This window comes from Echinops telfairi, unplaced genomic scaffold (assembly GCF_000313985.2).
Source record: "Echinops telfairi isolate 266 unplaced genomic scaffold, ASM31398v2 ScPeMD7_4225;HRSCAF=4972, whole genome shotgun sequence".
Taxonomy (NCBI): Eukaryota; Metazoa; Chordata; class Mammalia; order Afrosoricida; family Tenrecidae; genus Echinops; species Echinops telfairi.
Genome location: NW_022108124.1, coordinates 145,090 through 163,813, shown reverse-complemented (window position 1 = coordinate 163,813; position 18,724 = coordinate 145,090). Strand labels below are relative to the sequence as shown.

General features: G+C 47.1%; 1 protein-coding gene across 3 annotated transcripts in view; it reads right to left on the bottom strand.

The window, feature by feature from the left end:
- The window catches only part of MCF2L2 (MCF.2 cell line derived transforming sequence-like 2), a 223,046-nt gene that overhangs the window by 121,402 nt on the left and 82,920 nt on the right, over positions 1-18,724 (bottom strand). For all 3 annotated transcript variants that reach the window (XR_006680536.1, XM_045295036.1, XM_045295037.1), the window contains 3 exons: positions 10,333-10,524; positions 3,968-4,159; positions 1,720-1,897 (listed from right to left, as the gene is read on the bottom strand). Coding sequence is in view for 2 of the 3 variants with exons in the window: in XM_045295036.1 (XP_045150971.1) it covers positions 1,720-1,897; positions 3,968-4,159; positions 10,333-10,524 (562 nt within the window). In the remaining variant the exon portion in view is untranslated. The remainder of the gene's footprint in view (positions 1-1,719; positions 1,898-3,967; positions 4,160-10,332; positions 10,525-18,724) is intronic.

Here is an 18,724-nt window from a genome sequence, read left to right as displayed (position 1 = left end):
TCAAAGGTCAGTAGAGGATTTCTTTTACAGAGCTCTCTTCATTAATATACAGAAATCCGATTGATTTGTGCATGTTGCTCTTATACCCTGGCATGTTGCGGAATATTAGAGTTTTTTCCAATGATTTTTTTTGGGGGGGTGTCACGTCTTTGGGGTTTTCTATTTAATCATATCATCTACAAATACAGAGGATTTTACTTCTTCTTTGTCAATTTGCATGCCTTTGATTGTTGTTGCTTCATAGCTCTGGCTAAGACATTTAGTACAATATTGAACTAGAGAGGGGACAAAGGGCATCCTTGTCCGGCTCCCATTCTTAAGGGACTGCTTTGTTTCTCCCATTGAGCAGGATGTGGCCATTGGTGTTTCATAAATGGACTTTATTGGGTTAAGACCTTTCCCTTCCATTTCTATTTTACTGGTTTTGTTTTGTTTTGTTTTTTATCAAGAATGGGTGTTGGATCTTACCAAATGCCTTTTTTACATCAATTGATACGATTGTGTAGTTCTTATCTTTTGTTTTATTTATATATTACATTGATTGCTCTTTTAATGTTGAATCATCATTGCATTTCTGGTATGAATCCCACTTGACCATGATGCATTATTATTGTTATTATTTTTATAATTGCTATATTGTTGCACTCTATTAGTCAGTATTTTGCTGAGAATTTCTGCATCTAGGTTCATAGGGGATATTGGTTTGTAATTTTCTATCCTGGTAATATCTTGGCCTGGTTTGGGTGTCAGGACTATGCCTGCTTGTTTCATAAAGTGAGTTTGTTGTCCTTGTCTGTATTCTGGAACAGTCTGTGTGGAATGGGTGTCAACTCTTTTCTGAATGCTTGGTAGATTTCCCTGTTGAAGCCACCTGGCCCTGAACTTTTTTCTATTGGAAAAGCCAAACTCATAGTGGCCCTATAGGACAGAGAGAACCATCCCTCTGACTTGCTGAGACTTTAAATCCTTACGGGAGCAGACAGCTGTCCTTAAAAACAAGGGTAAAAACTGTCAAACACCACATGACATGGATGAATTTGGAAGACATTGTGTTAAGCAAAGTTCATAGATATTCAGATGAGGAGCAACTGGTGGGTTTGAACTGCCAGCCTTGTGGTTAGCAGCTCTGTGTATAGCCCACTACATTACCAGGCTCCTTTGGTTTAGACTCCTATCTAATGTGACTCCTTTCAGAGCAGTTGGTAATGGTAGTCAGGTCTCAGTGGTTCTCTGGTCTCATGATGGTGGAGACAAATGCTCTCATGCACCATTATTCTTTGGCCCCTTTATTTCCATCCATCTATGGTTTTCTCTATCATGCTTTCCTCCAGACAAGAAGAGGTCTGCTCCCAAGTTGACCACACTTATTGCTCACCAAACTAGGCTGTAAAACGTCGTCTTGGTGGACTATGTTATGTTATGCCAAGGGACCGGGGTGAAAACACCAACTTGTTAACCCCTCCATCGCTGGTAACATCTTCTGGGCCTTTTCAGCCTTATGCTGTGGTTATTGCTTCACGAGACGACGAGCTTCGCCTGGACTTCAGGCCTCAGTTTCATGCAACTCTGTGAGGCCTCGATGCGTGCCTTATGCTACCACTGCCCTTTATTTAAATAATGTCTGCCCAAACCATGACCAGCATGCATCTTCAACACGCATCATCTCAACCCTCTGAGGAAACATGAAGGCCACACAAGTTTCTTCCCCAAACTACCTACCCAAGGCTGAGAGCTGGTCTGTTGGTGGGGACATCCATTTTGGGGAAGACTCGGGATGAGGGGCCACAGGCTGCACTGGGCGAGTCTGTTTGGCTGCTAGCTTCTTCAGGCTTACTTGCCTTTTGTCAAATATTTCCTGCACATCCCTCAGCTTCTGCAGGACTTTCTGGGCATTGGCCTGCAATTAAAAAAAAAAGTGAACTGTGAGCAGGTGTCTGTACACTGACCCAGACTTGATGTCTTCTCTTTCCTTCATCCTTCTCAGCCCAATCTCTACAAAACTTGGATGATGATACTGCAGGCATCTCTATGTAAACCTTCCTTAGTTTCCAATTGTTGTTGTAACAGAAACAACGTAAGTGGACGGCTTAAAAGAAGAGAAGTTTATTATTGTGTCCTTACAGAAGCCAAGAGTCTAATTCAGCCAGGCTGATTCCTTCCTTGACTCCAGCGCAGCTCACAGGACATCTGACTTCCCCAGTATGCTCCTGTCTCTCTGTCTACTCGGTTCTTTTTATAAGTCAGAAGTGATTTGGTTTGGGACCCACTCTACACTTACATGGGCTTATTAGCATAACAAAGAAATCCCTATGACCAAATGGAATTATATCCATAAATACAGGGATTAGGATTCCAATCTATCACAAAAGCAGGTCTCTGAATGGTACTTTAATTAGGTGAGGGTTTACATTCCAGATCATGAACAACTGAACAGCTCAACAACTTAAGCTATTTATCATACCAAAGGGAACAGACTTTGATGGTTACAAATTGGGCTTTTAAGAGTCTGCATCTCCCACTTGAGGGCTCCTTCAGTTTGTACATGTGGCTCTAAAGTCACTTTGAAACATTTCAAAGGATAGTATTCATCTAATGGTGATTTTGCTTCTAAAAAAATCTATGTATGGCTCCCAAATCATTTTAAATTGTTGGGAGGGGCAGGATTGACTTTTCTGTCTCAAAAATTTGCCGACCCCTGGGCTAGCCCAATCTCATGTCTGCATTTTCAGAGAGTGAACTTCCTGGTTTCAAGCAGCTTAGCTGTGCTGTGGCTACAGGTTCTGACAACAAGGCTGAGGAGTCCCAAAAGAACGGCACAGTTCTCCTGTCGATGTGATAGGAGGTGGTTGGTGGTCAGTGACTGAGGACGACTCTGTTCTGGCAGCAGTGACAGCTAAGGGTTGCAGAACCTGAGAGGTCGTTCTTAATGCAGCAGGAATTTGACTGACTGTACTTGCTGTGGGCTGGGGAAGTGTGACCAATAGCCCTGGGCCAACAGCCATGGCCTTGAAAGCTACTGTGTTTTGTCCTGCTGGGTTCAATACCCACAACTCCCTCATTCCCTCTCCTTTCTCCCAGTTGGAAAAGGACTATCTTCCTTACATGTCCCACCACTGATTTGGAAACAGGTTATTGGTATTTTCTGCATGGGTCCACCAATGGAGAGGAAGTTCACCCCAGGACGGACCACAGCCAGAACTTCTCTCGTGCCTGATTTAGATGAATCAGAAGACGAGATTCTGGATTTACAATGGATGCTGGGATGGGCTCATATTTTGTGGATGTTGGGGTGGGGTTAATATATTTTGTATGTGGGAAAGAAATGAATTGGGGCATGGGGGTGGTAGAAGGTGGAGTTATGGATTAAACTCTGGCCACCCAACGATGTTGGGGTCTTCTACACACACTGTTCATCTGCCTGGAAACCGTCCTCTGTCTCCCTTCATTCATTCTCCATTGCCTGAGACACTCCGCACCTGGGCAAGATCCTTCTCTGACCGCAAGTCCAGATCAGAGTCATCTAACGAAAGCCAGAGCGCCCCCCAGCCCCTCTTTCAGAGCATCTTTCTCAGCTGGAAACAGAGCGTTGTACGGTCCTTTTACTAATGCCAGCCTCTCTCATGAAAAGCACGTCTAGTCCATCAATGCGTCTATCCTCAGCATACAGCACAGTGTGTGATCCATCAGAGGTACTTATAAGGGTTTGTTCAGAAATGGGTTACTAAAGATGACATGTCGGTCAGATTCTGCAGGATAAGTTGACCAGGAAGCACAGGCAAGGAGTCTAAGAAGCCATCAAAGGGCTAGAGAACCAATCAGCCTGCTCAGTACATCCTACCTGTTCTTTCTTGATTCCTTTCTTCCCCAGCTGCTTCATTTTTCAGCTGAATTTTCTTAAGCAACAGACAAAGCCCTTTAAACATCCCTATCCTAACCACACGGCCAAAATAACCCCCGAAGACATTACCTTTATGTCCTGCGTGAGTATCAACTCGAATTGGTTGTAAAATGCCTTGGGGCTGGGCAACTGGTGCTCCCTGGCTGTGCCCAGGAATGTCTCAATGTCGTTCATGGCGATGTCAATTCCCTCTCGGGATTGGCACTTGTCGACAGCTTGGGAAGCCAAGAGGTAGATTCCCGCTTCACACCACTGGCTGACCTTGGGAAAGACACAGAGCCCTGGGCAGTTAGCCTGACTGCAACTCAGCCTTCACAGGGTTCACGAGCTCCCTGCTCACCGAGGGTCTACGGAGGCTCTGATGCAACAGGAAACACTCCTGGGACAGCTTGCAGTTTAGAGGCCTTTGCACTACCGGCACACCTCATTTTATCATGCTTTGCTTTATTGTGTGTGTGTGTGTGTTGCTTTACAAACTGAAGCTTTGTGGCATGAAGCAAGTCTATTGGCACCAATCGCCTGTGCTCATTTCTTGTCTGTGTCATATTTTGGCCATTCCCACCATATTTTAAATTTTCTATAATGCTATTGCATAATTAATGGATTATCCACTGCCAATGAGTCAATTCTAACTCATAGCAACGCTATCAGATACTGGGTTACCAAAACCCAAACCAAACCTACTGCCATTGAGTCAACTCCAACTCCCAGTGACCCTGTGGGACAGGGTACAATTGCCCCTGTGGGTTTCCAAAGACTGGAAGTCTTCATGGGAGTAGAAGGCCTTGCCTATCTCCAGTAATGGATCACTGTATTGTATACATGTAACTTTTATATGCACTGTGTGATATTTGGGCTTTGTGTCAACTTCTTCACTGGGCCAGGATTCTCATTGGTTTGGTAGTTGATGTCTAGTGGCCCTCCGTGATGTGACCTAACATAATGGAATCACCACATGATAGAATCTACAGGAAGCAGCCAAGCACTTTAAGATTAAGGTGGAGTGAAACCCTCTGACTCAGGTAGGTCACAGGCCTGATGCAATTCAAAGGTTGCCTCCGAACTTGATATACTTCCTGTAGATCAGTGGACCTGGTGGAAAGCTTGCTGACTTTTCATCTGGGTCTGGCTCCTGCATCTGGCCCATCAGCTTCTGGTTCTTTGAACTTGACCAACAGCCTGCCATATTGTCCGCAGGTTCCAGGAGCCATCAATGGCCTGTCATATGACCTGCTGACCTAGGGATTCAACCACCGATGCAGCCTGTGGTCTTCCTGGGCTCATGAGCCTTCGAAGCTACATTGGTCGAGAGACGCCTCCAGCTTAACGTATGACCCACGGACTTGAAACCCGACAGCACACAGTTTCTTTCACAACTGTGTCAGCCATTTCCTTGATACACGTTTATTTATCTCTATCTATCGTTGGTTTTGCTTCCTACAGAATCCAGCCTAACACAAGGGGTGGGGGCAGACACTGCGTGGCTTGCTTTATTTCAATACTCACTTCACTGCAGTGATGTGAAACCAAGCCAACCTTATCTCCAAGGTTGCTATTAGGTGCCCTGGAGTCAGTTCCAACTCATAGCGACCCTACGTGCAACAGAATGAAATGCTGCTTGGTCCCGCACCATCCTCACAATTGTTACACTTGAGCCCATTGTTGCAGCCACCATGTCAATCCATCATGTTGATGATCTTCCACAGTGCCCTTCTACAGTGCCCAGCCTGGGGTCCTTTCCCATAGACTGGTTTCTCTTGATATGTCCAAAGTACATGAGGCGCAGTCTCACCAGATTGGTTTCAGAGGAACATTCTGGCTGTACTTCTTGGAAGACAGATTTGTTTGATCTTCTGGCAATTCCCCCAAGGAGTCACTATTCTTCGCCACTGTAATTCAAACAGACCAATTCTTCTCCAGTCTTCATGTTCCTTGTCCAGACTTCACAAGCATATGAGGCAAATGAAAACACCATGGCTTGGGTCAGGTGCACCCTAGTTCTCAAAGTGGCACCTTAGTGCTTTTACACTTTAAAAATGTGAGACATTTGCCCAGTTCAATGGGTCATTTGCTTTTTTTGACTGCTGCTTCCATGAGCCCTGATTGCAAACTCAAGTAAAATTAAATCCATAGCAATGTTATTCTCCATTTTTCAAGATGTTATCTATTGGCCCAGTTGTAAGGCACCTGGTTTTCTTTACATTGAATTGCAATCCTACTGAGAGCTGCGGCCTTTGATCTTCCTTAGCAAGTGCGCCAAGGCTTCTTGGCTCTCAGCAAGCAAGATTGTGTCGTTTGCAGTTCACAGGCTGTTAATAAGCCTTCCTTCAAATCCGACGGCAAGTTCTTCTTCATACATCTGCGCAGCGTACAGACTGAGTAAATATGGTAACAGGACACAACACCTTTCCGCGTTTTAAACCATGCAGTGTCTTTTGTTCTGTTTCAATGACTGTTTCTTGGTTTATGTACAGATTCCACATGAACACATGAAGAGTTCTGGAATTCCCATTCTTCCCAATGTTATCCAGGTGTGTGTGTTTTTTTATGCTCCATACTGCTGAAAGTCAACAAAGCACAGACAAATATCTTTCTAATGTTCTCCGTGTCCAGGCAAGATTCATCTGACATCAGCAAGGACAGTCTTCATTCCAAGTCCTCTCTGCATCCAGCTTCTGTTTGTGGCAGTTGTCTCTTAAGACGCCACTGCAACCATTTCTGAACTATCTTCAGCAAAAAATTTACTTGCAAGTGATATAATCATAGTGTTTGATAATTTCCAAATACTGTTGGGTTATCTTTTTTTTTTTTTTCCGGAATGGGCACAAAGACGGATGTCCTCCAACGGGTTGGTCAGGGAATCTTCCAGATTTCTTGGCTTCAGCTTATTGAAACATTTCAGTTACTATTCTGCCCGTGACTGGAGTCTTGCTTTTGGCTCGTGGCTTCTGTGCAGCTTGAACATCTTCCTTTGGTTCTTGATAATAAGCTACCTTTTGAAATGGTTGACTGTCGACCAGTTTTTGGGGGTACAGTGATGCGATCTTCCTTCTGTCTTCTTAGGATAGTTCCTGTATCATGCAATATTTGTCCCATAGAATCCTTCAATATTGTTGAAGATTTTCCTTCAGTGCTTTTAGCTTGGAAAATGCTGAGTGTGTTTTCCCCTTCTCGCTTTTCAATTCCATGTCTTTGCACATTTCATTTTAGTGGTTTGCTGTGTTGTGTTGGGCGGCCCTTTGAAATGTTCTGTTTAGCTGTTCTTTTCCGTCATCATTCCTTCCATTGGCTTTAGCTGCTCTATGACAAGAGCAAGTCCCAACATCTCACCTGATGTCCATTTCGTCTATTTACTTTTTAATGACCTTTGCTTTTTACATGTATGATGTTCTAGATGTCATCCCTAACCCCCCTGGTCTTCCAGTCGTTAGTGTTTAACATCTCAAGAACAGATCTGTTCTTGAAATTCAGGTGGGCTACATCCCTCGGAGAAGACAGCTGAAAGTGGTTCTAAGGTTGGTCTAGTCTCAGAGAAATGTAACAAAAAACTTTTCTAGATTACTTGTCTTGCATCCTAAGTATGAAAAGAGCCTGGGTTGATTCAGGAAGCATTATATTTGGCCCTTGTGCACCTTTTGAGGGGAAGGCAACGTCTCCTTAGAAAAACAAAAAACGAAAAACCACTTCCCTCTTGAGATCCCTAGTCTATTAACGTTTGCATTCATTGGTGTTTGTCTGGCATTGGGTATTGGGTGGCTAACTGCAAGGTTAGGGATTCAAACCTACCACCTACTCTGTGGGAGAAAGATGAGGCAGCATAGTAGGTTACACACTGAACCGCTATTGGCAAGGTCGGCAGTACAAACCCATCATCAGTTTCTTTGAGAGAGAACGATGAAGCTGCCTACTCCCATAAAGATTTAAAAGCTTTGGAAACTCAAAGGGGCAGTTTTACGCTGTCCTATAGGGCCACTATGAATCAGAATCGAGTCAATGGCAGTAAGCTTGTTGTTTTCTTTTGAGAGAAATACCCAGGAATATTCAAGGTTGTAGCGGAGAGTAGCAACATCCAAACTTTCCTGGATTCATTTTTTCGTCTTCTTTCAGTTCACTTTAAAAAAAAAAAAAAGACTTTGTGTTTTGTTTTCTTTACTCGTTGAACCCTCTTGAGACACCTGAACAGAGATGTGGGATTTTTGTGCAGCCTGAATGTGTATAATAAAAATAAGCTTCCAGTGCAAGTTCACCTGCATTTCCATTTACCAGGGGCTCTGTGAAGCTATTAAAAAGAACAAGCCAAAAAAAAAAAACAAACAAAAGAAAACTATACAGAGACACAATCAAAAGGGAACACTTCAAAGTGGTTAATGTTTAGAGGAGACATTACACGCATTAACATTTTCCTCTTAATTATTTCCCTAAAAGGTTTACTCTGAGTCTGAATGACTTTCAGAATAATAACAAAGTAATAAAGTTATTTTAAAATGACTGGTTCCCAATGTGTGAAGATGAGGAGGCATGTGTAGGTGTCCATAAGCACTTTCCCCCTCACCTGTCCTACATTTTTAGATTGTTTAAAAGAATACAAAGTCGTGCTTTGCAAGAGACGGTGGAAGCTTTCTCTTTAAATGTCATGCCGAGTCTGCAGAAAGCATTAAGCAACTAGGAGGGCCTTCTGTAGCACCATGGCTACTTGCACACGCATACACACACAGGCACATTCCACAGAGTGAAAACTAGCTCCCGTCAAATCAGCTCGGACTCTGGAAGCCTCCAAGCTTGCCGAGGCTTTGGATCCACTCACGCCTCCCGTCAGCAGTTGGGCATTCTACGTTCCTGGAGCAGAAACGGGGTCTGGAAAACAGCAGCTGATTCCAGGGAGAGCTCAGCATGCAAGGCAGGGTGTGAATGAATGAACCCCTCCGAGACCCTTGCTTCTGGAGCGGCGGTATCTCATTGACACTAAAGCTCCTTTGGCTGAAGGACGATGTGAACACACTGGAAGGGTGCCCTCAGCCACGTGGGCAGAGCGAGCTATGGGGTGGGGCAGGGCACAGCTGACAGGGAGGATTCCCAAGGTCACCACTCCAATGGATTGGGAACTTGCTCCAAGGATCCCTGCTGCCTCCAGGTCTACCTACACATGCCCCTCCTTGTGCAGATAGGGAATCAGCCAGTCTCAACTTCAAAGCTGGCTTCCCTGGGTGGTCTTGGGGGAATCACTTAACTCAGAGGGTCTCAGTCTGGTTTCGGCCCACCTGCACCTGGAAATGTGACCGAAATACTGATTTCTCTGGGCATACGACAGGGAAGTTCTGGGCTAGGTGCTGAAGGTGCTGTGCTAGCAAGCCAGCCGTTTCCTATCTCATGGAGAACTCAGAGAGCCAATCAATGACAGCTGGAACAGGCTCGTCCATGAGACCCACGGACGTCAGTACACCCGCTTTCTCCTCTGTCAACCGAGGCCCTCAGTACCTTCCCCAAAGGCTGTCATGGGGGTCCCATTTCAAACTAAAACCAGTTGCCTTTCTGTTGATTCTCTCCCGTGACCCCCTGTGTGTGGGAAAGTGGAGCTGTGCTCTAGAGGGTTTTCAGTGACTGATTTTTCAAAAGTAGACCACCAGGCCTTACTTCCAAGGAGCCTGGAGTGGGGTGGGGGACTAGAACATCAAACCTTCCTGTAAGCTGCCGAGTGACGAAATTGTTCGCACCACCCCGGTGGCATGCAGAGCCACTTCCTACCACCTTACAGGAACAAAGCTCGGTCACTGGTAGTGGGCACCACAGTCATTATCACTTCAGTTTTTTCCAAAGGATTCACACTTGCTCTGCTTAAAATCTCCAAATCGCATTCGCTGCCCTCAAGTCAATTCCAACTCGTCGCAGTCCGTAGGACACAGGGGACTGGCCCCATCCGGGTTCCAAGGCTGTCATGTTTCCAGGAACAAGGTGGGGCTGGAGGCTTCCAACCACCCATCTTTTGGCAGGTGAGGAGGTCTTCCCCACCGGTTCCCGGGTTCCTGATATGACAGAAGCACTTCGAGAGCATGGTGCTTGATTCTCTGCACTTCTGAAGGGGAATCAAGAAATAACCAACAGGGCAAGCCAACCGCCCTCGTGATGTGTGGTTGAAACCCCATACGAATGCCCTCGAGATCCTGGAACAGAAACATACGGGATTTTTGTGCTGTGTGTCCCCCACACCTGGTAATGGCCTCCTCTGAACTCTAATGGGTCGTGGTGGGGGTGGCTGGGGCACGTTCTACCTTCAATACCTCCACTATCAAGAAGTGAACAATTCTTACTGCCTTCTGAGCACCTTTCCATAGAAAATATCCTTGCTCCTTTCAGCCGTCGTATGGGGCAGAGGGGGGTAGGGACAGGAGGACTCAGATCAGCCCTCGCCGTCAAAGCCAGGGCTTGACCTAGCTCACCTGGTCCAACTGCCTATGCAGCTCCAAAGACTTCCTTAAGAGGTCACGTTTTTTCTTGTTTTCATTGACGAAGTCATCGCAGGTGTGCCTGAGTTCCGCACACCTGGGCCTGATGACGTCCGCTGCATAGTGATGGCTTTGGATGAGCCGGTCCCCGGTGAAGGCACACAGCTGGGCCTCTTCCAAAGACTCCTGCACAACAAACACCCACAGTCCAGCGTCAGAAATCAGGTCACTGTGAGGCCTACTCAACCAGGCCTGGATGCCTGGCCTTGTGGGGAGGCTAGTAAGATGCATGTTCGGGTCTTAGGCTGAGTGTCTCAGGCTGGGCAGCCTGGGGAAGCTCCGTGGCAGTTCAAGGGCCCAGGAAGTCTAACCTCCTCCAGAGTCATCTGCAGTCTGAAAAAGAACAAGGCAGCATCATCCAAATGTTCATTGCGTTCTGGGCCCGGTGCTAAAGAGACTGTACTAGCAAGCCAGACATGTTCCACCGAATGGAGAACTCGGATATTAAATACGTTACACACATAACTGGGTTATTACAACTGTGAGGAGTTCTTGGGCAGAAAAGCATGAAGTGTTATAGGGCGTATAATGAGATTCCGAATTCTCCTTTCCACTACAGAGGAAAGGAAGAACAGGCAGATGGCTGAACATGTGCATTCTTTCTGGGCGTCTGGGACTCTGGTACAGGCTCCACAGAGCATGCCTGCATGCCTAGCCCCCATGCAGAATGCTAATGAGGACTGAGGGTGAAGTGAAGAGGAGAAACTAGCCAAGACATGGTTTGGTCAATTCTATGGGGCTCTTGGGACTTGAGACATATGCTAGCTAAAGTCTTCCCACAGCCAGCAAGGTCCCTTGTCCGCTCTGACTCAATTTGCTTCAGCAGACCTGGTCCACTTCACCTCCTCCTCCTACTTCTCTCTGTCTGGCTCACTTTATTCCAACTGCCTGGGGCATGATGTCTTTGTCTTCCTGTTTTTCATTCATTCATCCTTTACCTATTACTGAGGACTTCTCAGGTGTCAAGCACTGTGCTACGTGCTCGCCTCAGGAAACTTACGTTTTAAGGGGAGACACAGGCAAGAAACAATTGAATAAGCAGATTTTCTAGTGCCTTAAATAGTGTCAAGTGCTATGGAGAAAAATAAAACCAGAGGCGAGGGGCAGCGTATGCTGGTAGAGGAGTTGCTATTTGAAACAGGGTCTTGTTTAGAAAGGGTCTTGTCGGGAAGGCACTGTCCAGCATTGCAGGATGGGAACTGTTATCCTGGGAAAGCCTGATTGCGAGGTTGGCCTTGGAGAGTGTCTAGGAATTCCTGCCCCCCCCCCCCCCCATTCCCTGACAAGGGAGCCTCACTGTGCTTACACAATGCCATTGAGATCAAACCTGCATTCTTTCTGGGAATCTGGTGTTGTGGTACCGTACTCCACAGAGAGTGCCTCCATGGCTCCTCCTAGTCAGAACTCCAAAGAGCTCCCCTGGTAGCAACTTGTCACCGTGTTGTTACACCTCACTGCTGAAGGAATTAACCATGTCGGGGAGCCCTGGTGGCATAATGGTTACATATTGGGCTGTGACTTGCAGGGTCAGCAGTTTGAAACCACTAAGCAGCTCCTTGGGAGAAAAACAAGGCTTTCTACTCCTACTACCATGACCCAGTTCTACCTTACCAATTCAGCTAGACCGGAGTACACACTTTGGTACAGGTAAGAGCTCTCGACACATGGAATTCAGGACAGATAAAACCCTCAGGAGCAGGAGTGGGAGTAGCGATATCTTGAGGGTAGAGGGGTGGTGGCGGCAGGGGGAGAAAGGGGGGTGTATTAGTCTGGGTACTTTGGAGAAACAAATCCACGGCGACTCACGTATAAGAGAGAGTTTTATGTAAAGAAAGTGTGCATCACGAAAACATCCCAACCCAATGCTGCCCAAGCCCACAAGTCCAACATTAACCCATTAACCCAACACCAGTTCACAAAGTCCTCCACCTCACAAAACAGAGGCAATGATGCCGACTGCAGGAGGAAAGCTGAGTCAGTGAACGAACAAGCATCTCAGCACTAGCAGGGGTCTCCACACGGCTGCTCCAGCACCCAGGGCTGCATCGGGATAGGTCCATGTAGCTTCTCCTTGGGGATGTCTTGTATGAAGTCAATCTTGCAAGCTGGAGCAGGGAACTGCTAAGGCAGCTGCACCCTGGTGCGACCATCACAAAGCAAGAGATCCGAGAACTAGAAAGGCGAGGCTCACCACCCATTTATCCCTCCACCTTTCAACCAGCACCACATGTGATTATTGGCCAGGCTGGCACAATTAACTAACTCAGGGGGACTCATCACAAGGTTGGACATATAGCCCACCACACACACAGGGGTACGAATAACAGAAAGGTGGGTAAAGAGACAACAGACAGTGTAAGACACGTAATAACAATAATAATATGTAATTGATCAAGGATTCACGAGGAAGGGGAAGCAAGAGGAACTGATACCAAGGGCTCAAGTAGAAAGAAATTGTTTTGGAAATGTTGATTATAACATAGGTATGAGTGTGCTTAATACTATTGAATGATGGATTCTTATATGATTTCTAAGAGCCCCCAATAAAATGATTAATAAAAAAAAAAGATGCATAGACTCAGAAACTCATGGAGACAGTCCTATCCTGTCTGGAGGGCCATTAGGAGTTGACATAGACTGGACGTGAGACCCCACTGAAGGAGGACTCTGGGACGCTTGTACCTGGTTTCCCGCCACTCTGCACCGCGCACTCCTTTCTTGTGTCGAGGTTGCTTTCACTGCACTAAATCTTGCCCACGGGTATTACGATGTGTTGAGTCCTGTGAAGGCTGCTCATGAGTCTTTAAGCCTGGGGTGGTCCTGGGGACTTTTGACAAACAAGCCACGCTCTGAAGGGAGGGGACCATCTATGCAGTGCTGGCTGCCAAGTAGGAGCATGTTTGGTGTGTTTGAATGGCGGGAGGGCAGGCAGGCAGGGTGGCCCGAGCACAGGGAGCAAGTGAGAGAGGCAGAGGGGATGCAGTCACAGAGGAAAGGGGGATAATATTGGGAAGAATATAGATGGCCTGTAAGCACTGTGGTTTTTTTACTTGTGATTTGAGAAGCCAATGGAGGGCTTGGATGAGAGAGCCACACACTTTTCTTTTCAAAAAGGGTTAACCTGGCTGCAGTGTGAGAATGGATAACAGGGCTGGCAGAGCAGGGACACCAGGAAGAAGGCGGCTGCAGTTGAGGCTTACACAAGGCTGGTGTCCAAGCGACTTCCTGCTGTGGGTCCTTTCCTGCAGTGGTCTTCCTTGAGTCATTCCGATCTACCTAAAGCTCTTGTGTTGTACTCGACAATCTAGCACCCAGGGTTGTCTGCCTGGGAAGCGCACCAAAGACTCCGTGCGCAGTTTGCGCACTCATTCTGTCCGAATGTCTTTTTGCAGTATTTATCTCAATGAGGGGGCCCTTCGGCAATACGTAAGTCAATGAGTGATACTCGCTCACTCACACTCTGCCATCCAATTGATTCCAACTCACAGCGACCCTACAGGACAGGGTGAGGCTGCCCCTTTGGGTTTCCGACACTGAAACTCTTTACAGGAGTAGAAAGTCTGGCCTTTTCCCCTCAGAGTGGCTGGTGGTTTTGAACTGTGACCTCTGGTGAACACGCCACCAGAGACAAGTATTGCAAAAAGAATGAAGTTGTCCAGGGTGTCATCTTGCTTGAATCCACAATCAATATTCATGGAAGCAGCAGTCAAAGGACACATTGCATTGGGTGACTTTGCTCCACAAGACCTCTTTAAAGTGTTGAAAAGCCAGGACATTACTTTGAGGACTAAGGTGCGTCTGCTCTAAGTCATAGTATTTTCCATTGCTTCACATGCATGTGAAAATTGGACACAGAATAAGGAAGACCAATTCATTTTAATTATGGGGCTGGCAAAGAATATCTGAAAGGCCCATGGACCATCAAAAGCACAAACAAATCTGTCTCAGAAGAAGTACAGTCAGAATGCTCCTTGGAAGCAACGATGGCGAGATTTGACCATGCCTCACGTACTTGGGACATGTGATCAGGAGCGACTAGACCCTGGAAAAGGACATCACACTTGGGAAAGTAGCAGGGCAGCGTGAAAGACGAAGACCTTTGACAAGATGGACCTGCGCAGTGGCTGCAACAATGGGCTCAAACACAACCGTGAGGCTGGTGCAGGACTGGGCTGTGTTCCATTCTGCTGTATGTAGGGTCGCTATGAGTCAGAACCAATTCGACAGCCCTTAACAACAATCAATGAGATGGACTCGAACATACCAACGATCGTGAAGATGGCACAGGACGGATGGCATCCCCTTCTGCTAGACATAAGGCCAAGGAGCCCTGGTGGTCAAGTGGGTACTCATGGAGATGCTAACCTTGAGGTCAGCAGTTTGATACCACCAGCCAGCTCCAAGGGAGAAGAGAGGGTTTTCTACTCTTGTAAAGAATTACAGTCTCAGAAACCCACAGGGGCTACCTTGTCGTGTAAGTCGCTATGAGTCAGAATTGACCGAACGGCAGTGAGGGAGACATGTGAACACCAGGAGTCGAGCCAGCAGCATGGTGAGAACTAACACCATCAACCACTTCTATCTGACAGTCTCTTCATTGTTTCCTTTAACGACTCATGCACTTTGGACGCGAGGGACGGCAAAAAAGGGGAAGACCCTCGACGAGATGGAGTGGCACACAGATCGCAATGATGGGCTCAAATATAACCATGGTGCGCAGGATCAAGCAGTGTTTCATTCTGTTGTCCACAGGGCTGCTGTGGGTCAGACTGGCTTGACACCACCCAACAACAACAAAACAACTCCCTCCCTCTCTTCCCCACTCCCACTTAGTAGGCACGCAACACATATTTAAGCAACAGAGCGAATGAATGAACACTGTGGCGCAGCAATCTGTTGGCTGAAATTGTGTGAAATCAGCCTTGCGTCAGCCCAGATGACTGCCACCTTCCAAAAGTCTCGGGGAGCAGAGAGACCATAACACCCTTGCTGACAACGGCTAGCTTCAAAACAAGTCCCATGTGCTTTGGGTTAGCTTTTTACAACAACTGAAGAATGGGACAACTTCTCCCTCTCTTAACTTGCCATGGTTTATAGTTCCCACCACCTCAGCAACTCACAGCCATCGATTAGTTTACCAAGTCCTACAAAGTGTCTTTTGAATTCTGATCTCTTCCCTTCACTGGCACTGTCTTGGCTTAAGCCCTCAGGACAGCTACATCCCCAGCAGGGAATCAATGCGTGCTCCATACATCTGATAAAGCAACTTATTCAATCACAATATCCTGTTGTGTCCATGCCACTCTCAAGATTCAGGCCCTTCCACAGCCTTTGGGAGAAAGTTCAAACCACCGTGCCTCTCTCTGACTGCTCCACCTTCCCCTTCCCCTTCCCTCTACCTCCGTTCCAACAACGACACTAACCACGTGTTGCTGCCGTGTACCATTGAGTCACTTCTGACTCATGACTGAGCAGACCCTGGCCCCTAGCGTTTCCTGGGCTGAAATCTTTATGGGAGCAGATCACCACCTCTTTTCTCCCATGGGACCACAGGTAGATTTGAACCATGAACCTTTTGGTTAGTAGCAGAGTGCTTAATCACTGGGTCACCGAAGAGCCCCAGATATTCATGCAACCTCAGATCTCCACATCTTCTAAACTTGCTCCTTGCGCATAAGATACCCCATCATCCCCTTCACCCGCCCCACACTCATCTGGAGCAACTGAGTCAGCCTTCTTCAGGAAACATCCTCATCCTCTGCTTTATTGGGATGCCCTTCCTCGGTCTTTCTGTGCTGTGCTCTTTCCCGATCAGAGCGCTCACTCCACTCACTTCACTGTGATCACTACTTCTCTGTTGCTCACACTAAGCCACGGACCCACGGGGCCAGGAAGGGCTCATCTCCAACAGTCCGTGCCACTTATCAGTTCAGGAGAATAAGTGATTATTTTGCACAATGAAAAGGAGTGATCATCTAACAGTAAGATGTCAAGCAACAATGCTTTGAAGGACCTCAAGGATAAAGACCCAGGGCGCTCCTTCTGAACAGAAGAGGCCCAACTGTTCTGATCACCATTGTGAAAGGTTAGAACGGTCATTCTGTGAAGCCATGATTCTTGTCTGTTTTGTTCACTGCTATGGACTCCATAGAACAATGTTTGATACAGTAGGTGCTCAGTAACTATTTCCCGAATGAGAGACTTACTAAGATGGCTCGGTGACTGTAGATACAGCCCAGGAAACATTCCATGGCCCAGAATTTACCCTCTAACCTCTATGATATTAATAACAACAGCTAACATTTACTGCACCCTTATTATTTATGAGGAAGTGGTTTGTGGGAGCCACCCCTAACCTCCTGTAGCTACCCAAAGGAGAAGGGGACCTCAACTCCACATCTGCTCACAGAGGAGTCCTGGGAGGCAGAGGTCAGACATGCCTCCACCCTCCAACTCTCTTTACCCTGTTCTGACACCACCTCTCCCTTTACAACACTTTTCTTCTCTGCCCAGTTTGATCATCTGTTGCGATGGCCCCACACACACCTCACAGATAATACTCACAAATTATGCGGGTTAATTAGGGAAGTTCACCGGTTACAAAATGTTAAGGCCACAGTTCTTTGGTTCCCAGCACCTCTTCTCAGCTTTGCCGGCAGGTGTGTCTCTCTCTGGTCCTCGGCCTCTCAGTCATACTTTGGCAAGTGTTACAAAGCTCTTCCAGCGCTGATGCAGGCCCAGAGGTCACCCGCACTGCAAGCCAGCCTCCTGTCCTATAGCACTCAGTTTGGCTTTGTTCCTTGGAAGAGAAGTCGGCCTCTTGGTCTCCTGGTCTCTGGCGCCTCCATTTCAGGTAGGGCTCTCACATGCACTACCCTGGGGACTCTTCCTTTGTGATGGTTGCAGGAGTCCCTGTTCCTGATGCTGATGTGACTCACGCTTATGGCCAGAGGAGTGGCAACACTGACAAATCCCCGGAGTGAGTCCTCTTTATCTTAGTTGCATGCAAGTGCCTTTACTTGCTACGGCTTGTCTATTCACACTCCTTTGAACGCCCACCCAGTGATGGAATGTGTACAGCCAAGTCAGAGTGCAATTTCACTATACCATACTCAGGCCCTGTTCTGAACACCGCACACTGATTGCTGCTTTTCTTCCTCACAACGTCTCCTTTGGTATAGGCACTAGTTCACCAAACAGAGGCTGAGACACACCAACCCAACTGACCCAGGTAGGAAGGAGGAGAGTCAGGCTTCTAACTCGGGCCGCCTGGCTCAGCATCCGGCTCTGACCAACGCACACGGAGGGAAGCGGTGGCATGCATTCTGCCTAAGCTTGGAGACCTCGTCTGCCTGCTCCCACTTGCCTAACTTCAGTAAAACATTGTATTTGCTAGCTGTGTTACATTTGCTCTGCCTTTTTGGGACAGAGCTAAATCCTGAGCTAAGTCATCAGTCCCCTGTGATGGCCATTGGGTAGGGTCTTCCGACCACTGCCAGTACTATATCCAACAACATTCTGTAGTGATCTTAGGATTTTCCTTGGCTGATTTTCAAAGTAGATCACGAGGCCTTTGTTCCTAGTCCACCTGAGTCTAGAAGTCTGCCGAAGCCTGTTCCCACTGGTGAGCCTGCTGGGATATTTGAAGGACCTCCTAGCAGCACAAAGGCCTCCAAAGAATGACCAGCTAACTGACAGGTGGGGGTGCAGTCGAGTACAGGCGCATGAAAACCCCGCAAGGACTTGAAAAGAGGTCTAGGTGCTTAATTTATTAAGAATCACACAGACTCTTGTGGATCCAGGGAAGTTCACCAAGGGCCCAGTGGTGGCAACAACCTGCCTTTCATTTCCTAGGTGGCATCTTGCCTTCCAGAACGACTTGAGAAACATTTGAGGTGCTGAGGAAAACGGATCTGGGGAAAAGAGAATGTCATCCTTCGTCAATATAACTCAGTGATTATATTGGATGGCTGAATAGACAATAGTAAACAGCATCTAAATGTCGATCACCGGACAGATTCCAGGCATGCACTAAGTCCTCTGTTGCTGTTTAGCTGCTGCCGAGCTGACTCCAACCCAGGGAAATGTTACATCAAGGAGAATGAGGCGCTGCCCCGTCTTGTACCATTTCCATGACTGTCGGTAAGTTAGAGTGCTTTTGGAGTGTCCTCGCCATGGCCCCTGAGTCCCTGAATCTTCACAGGGACTCTGAATAGAAATGGTCTCTGTCTACCGATGAGGAGACTGTTCACAGAGGTGAAGAAACGTGAGTGGGGTCGCACCGCAGTTATTTGTCAGAACAAGGATTTGAACGCAGCCCCATGCA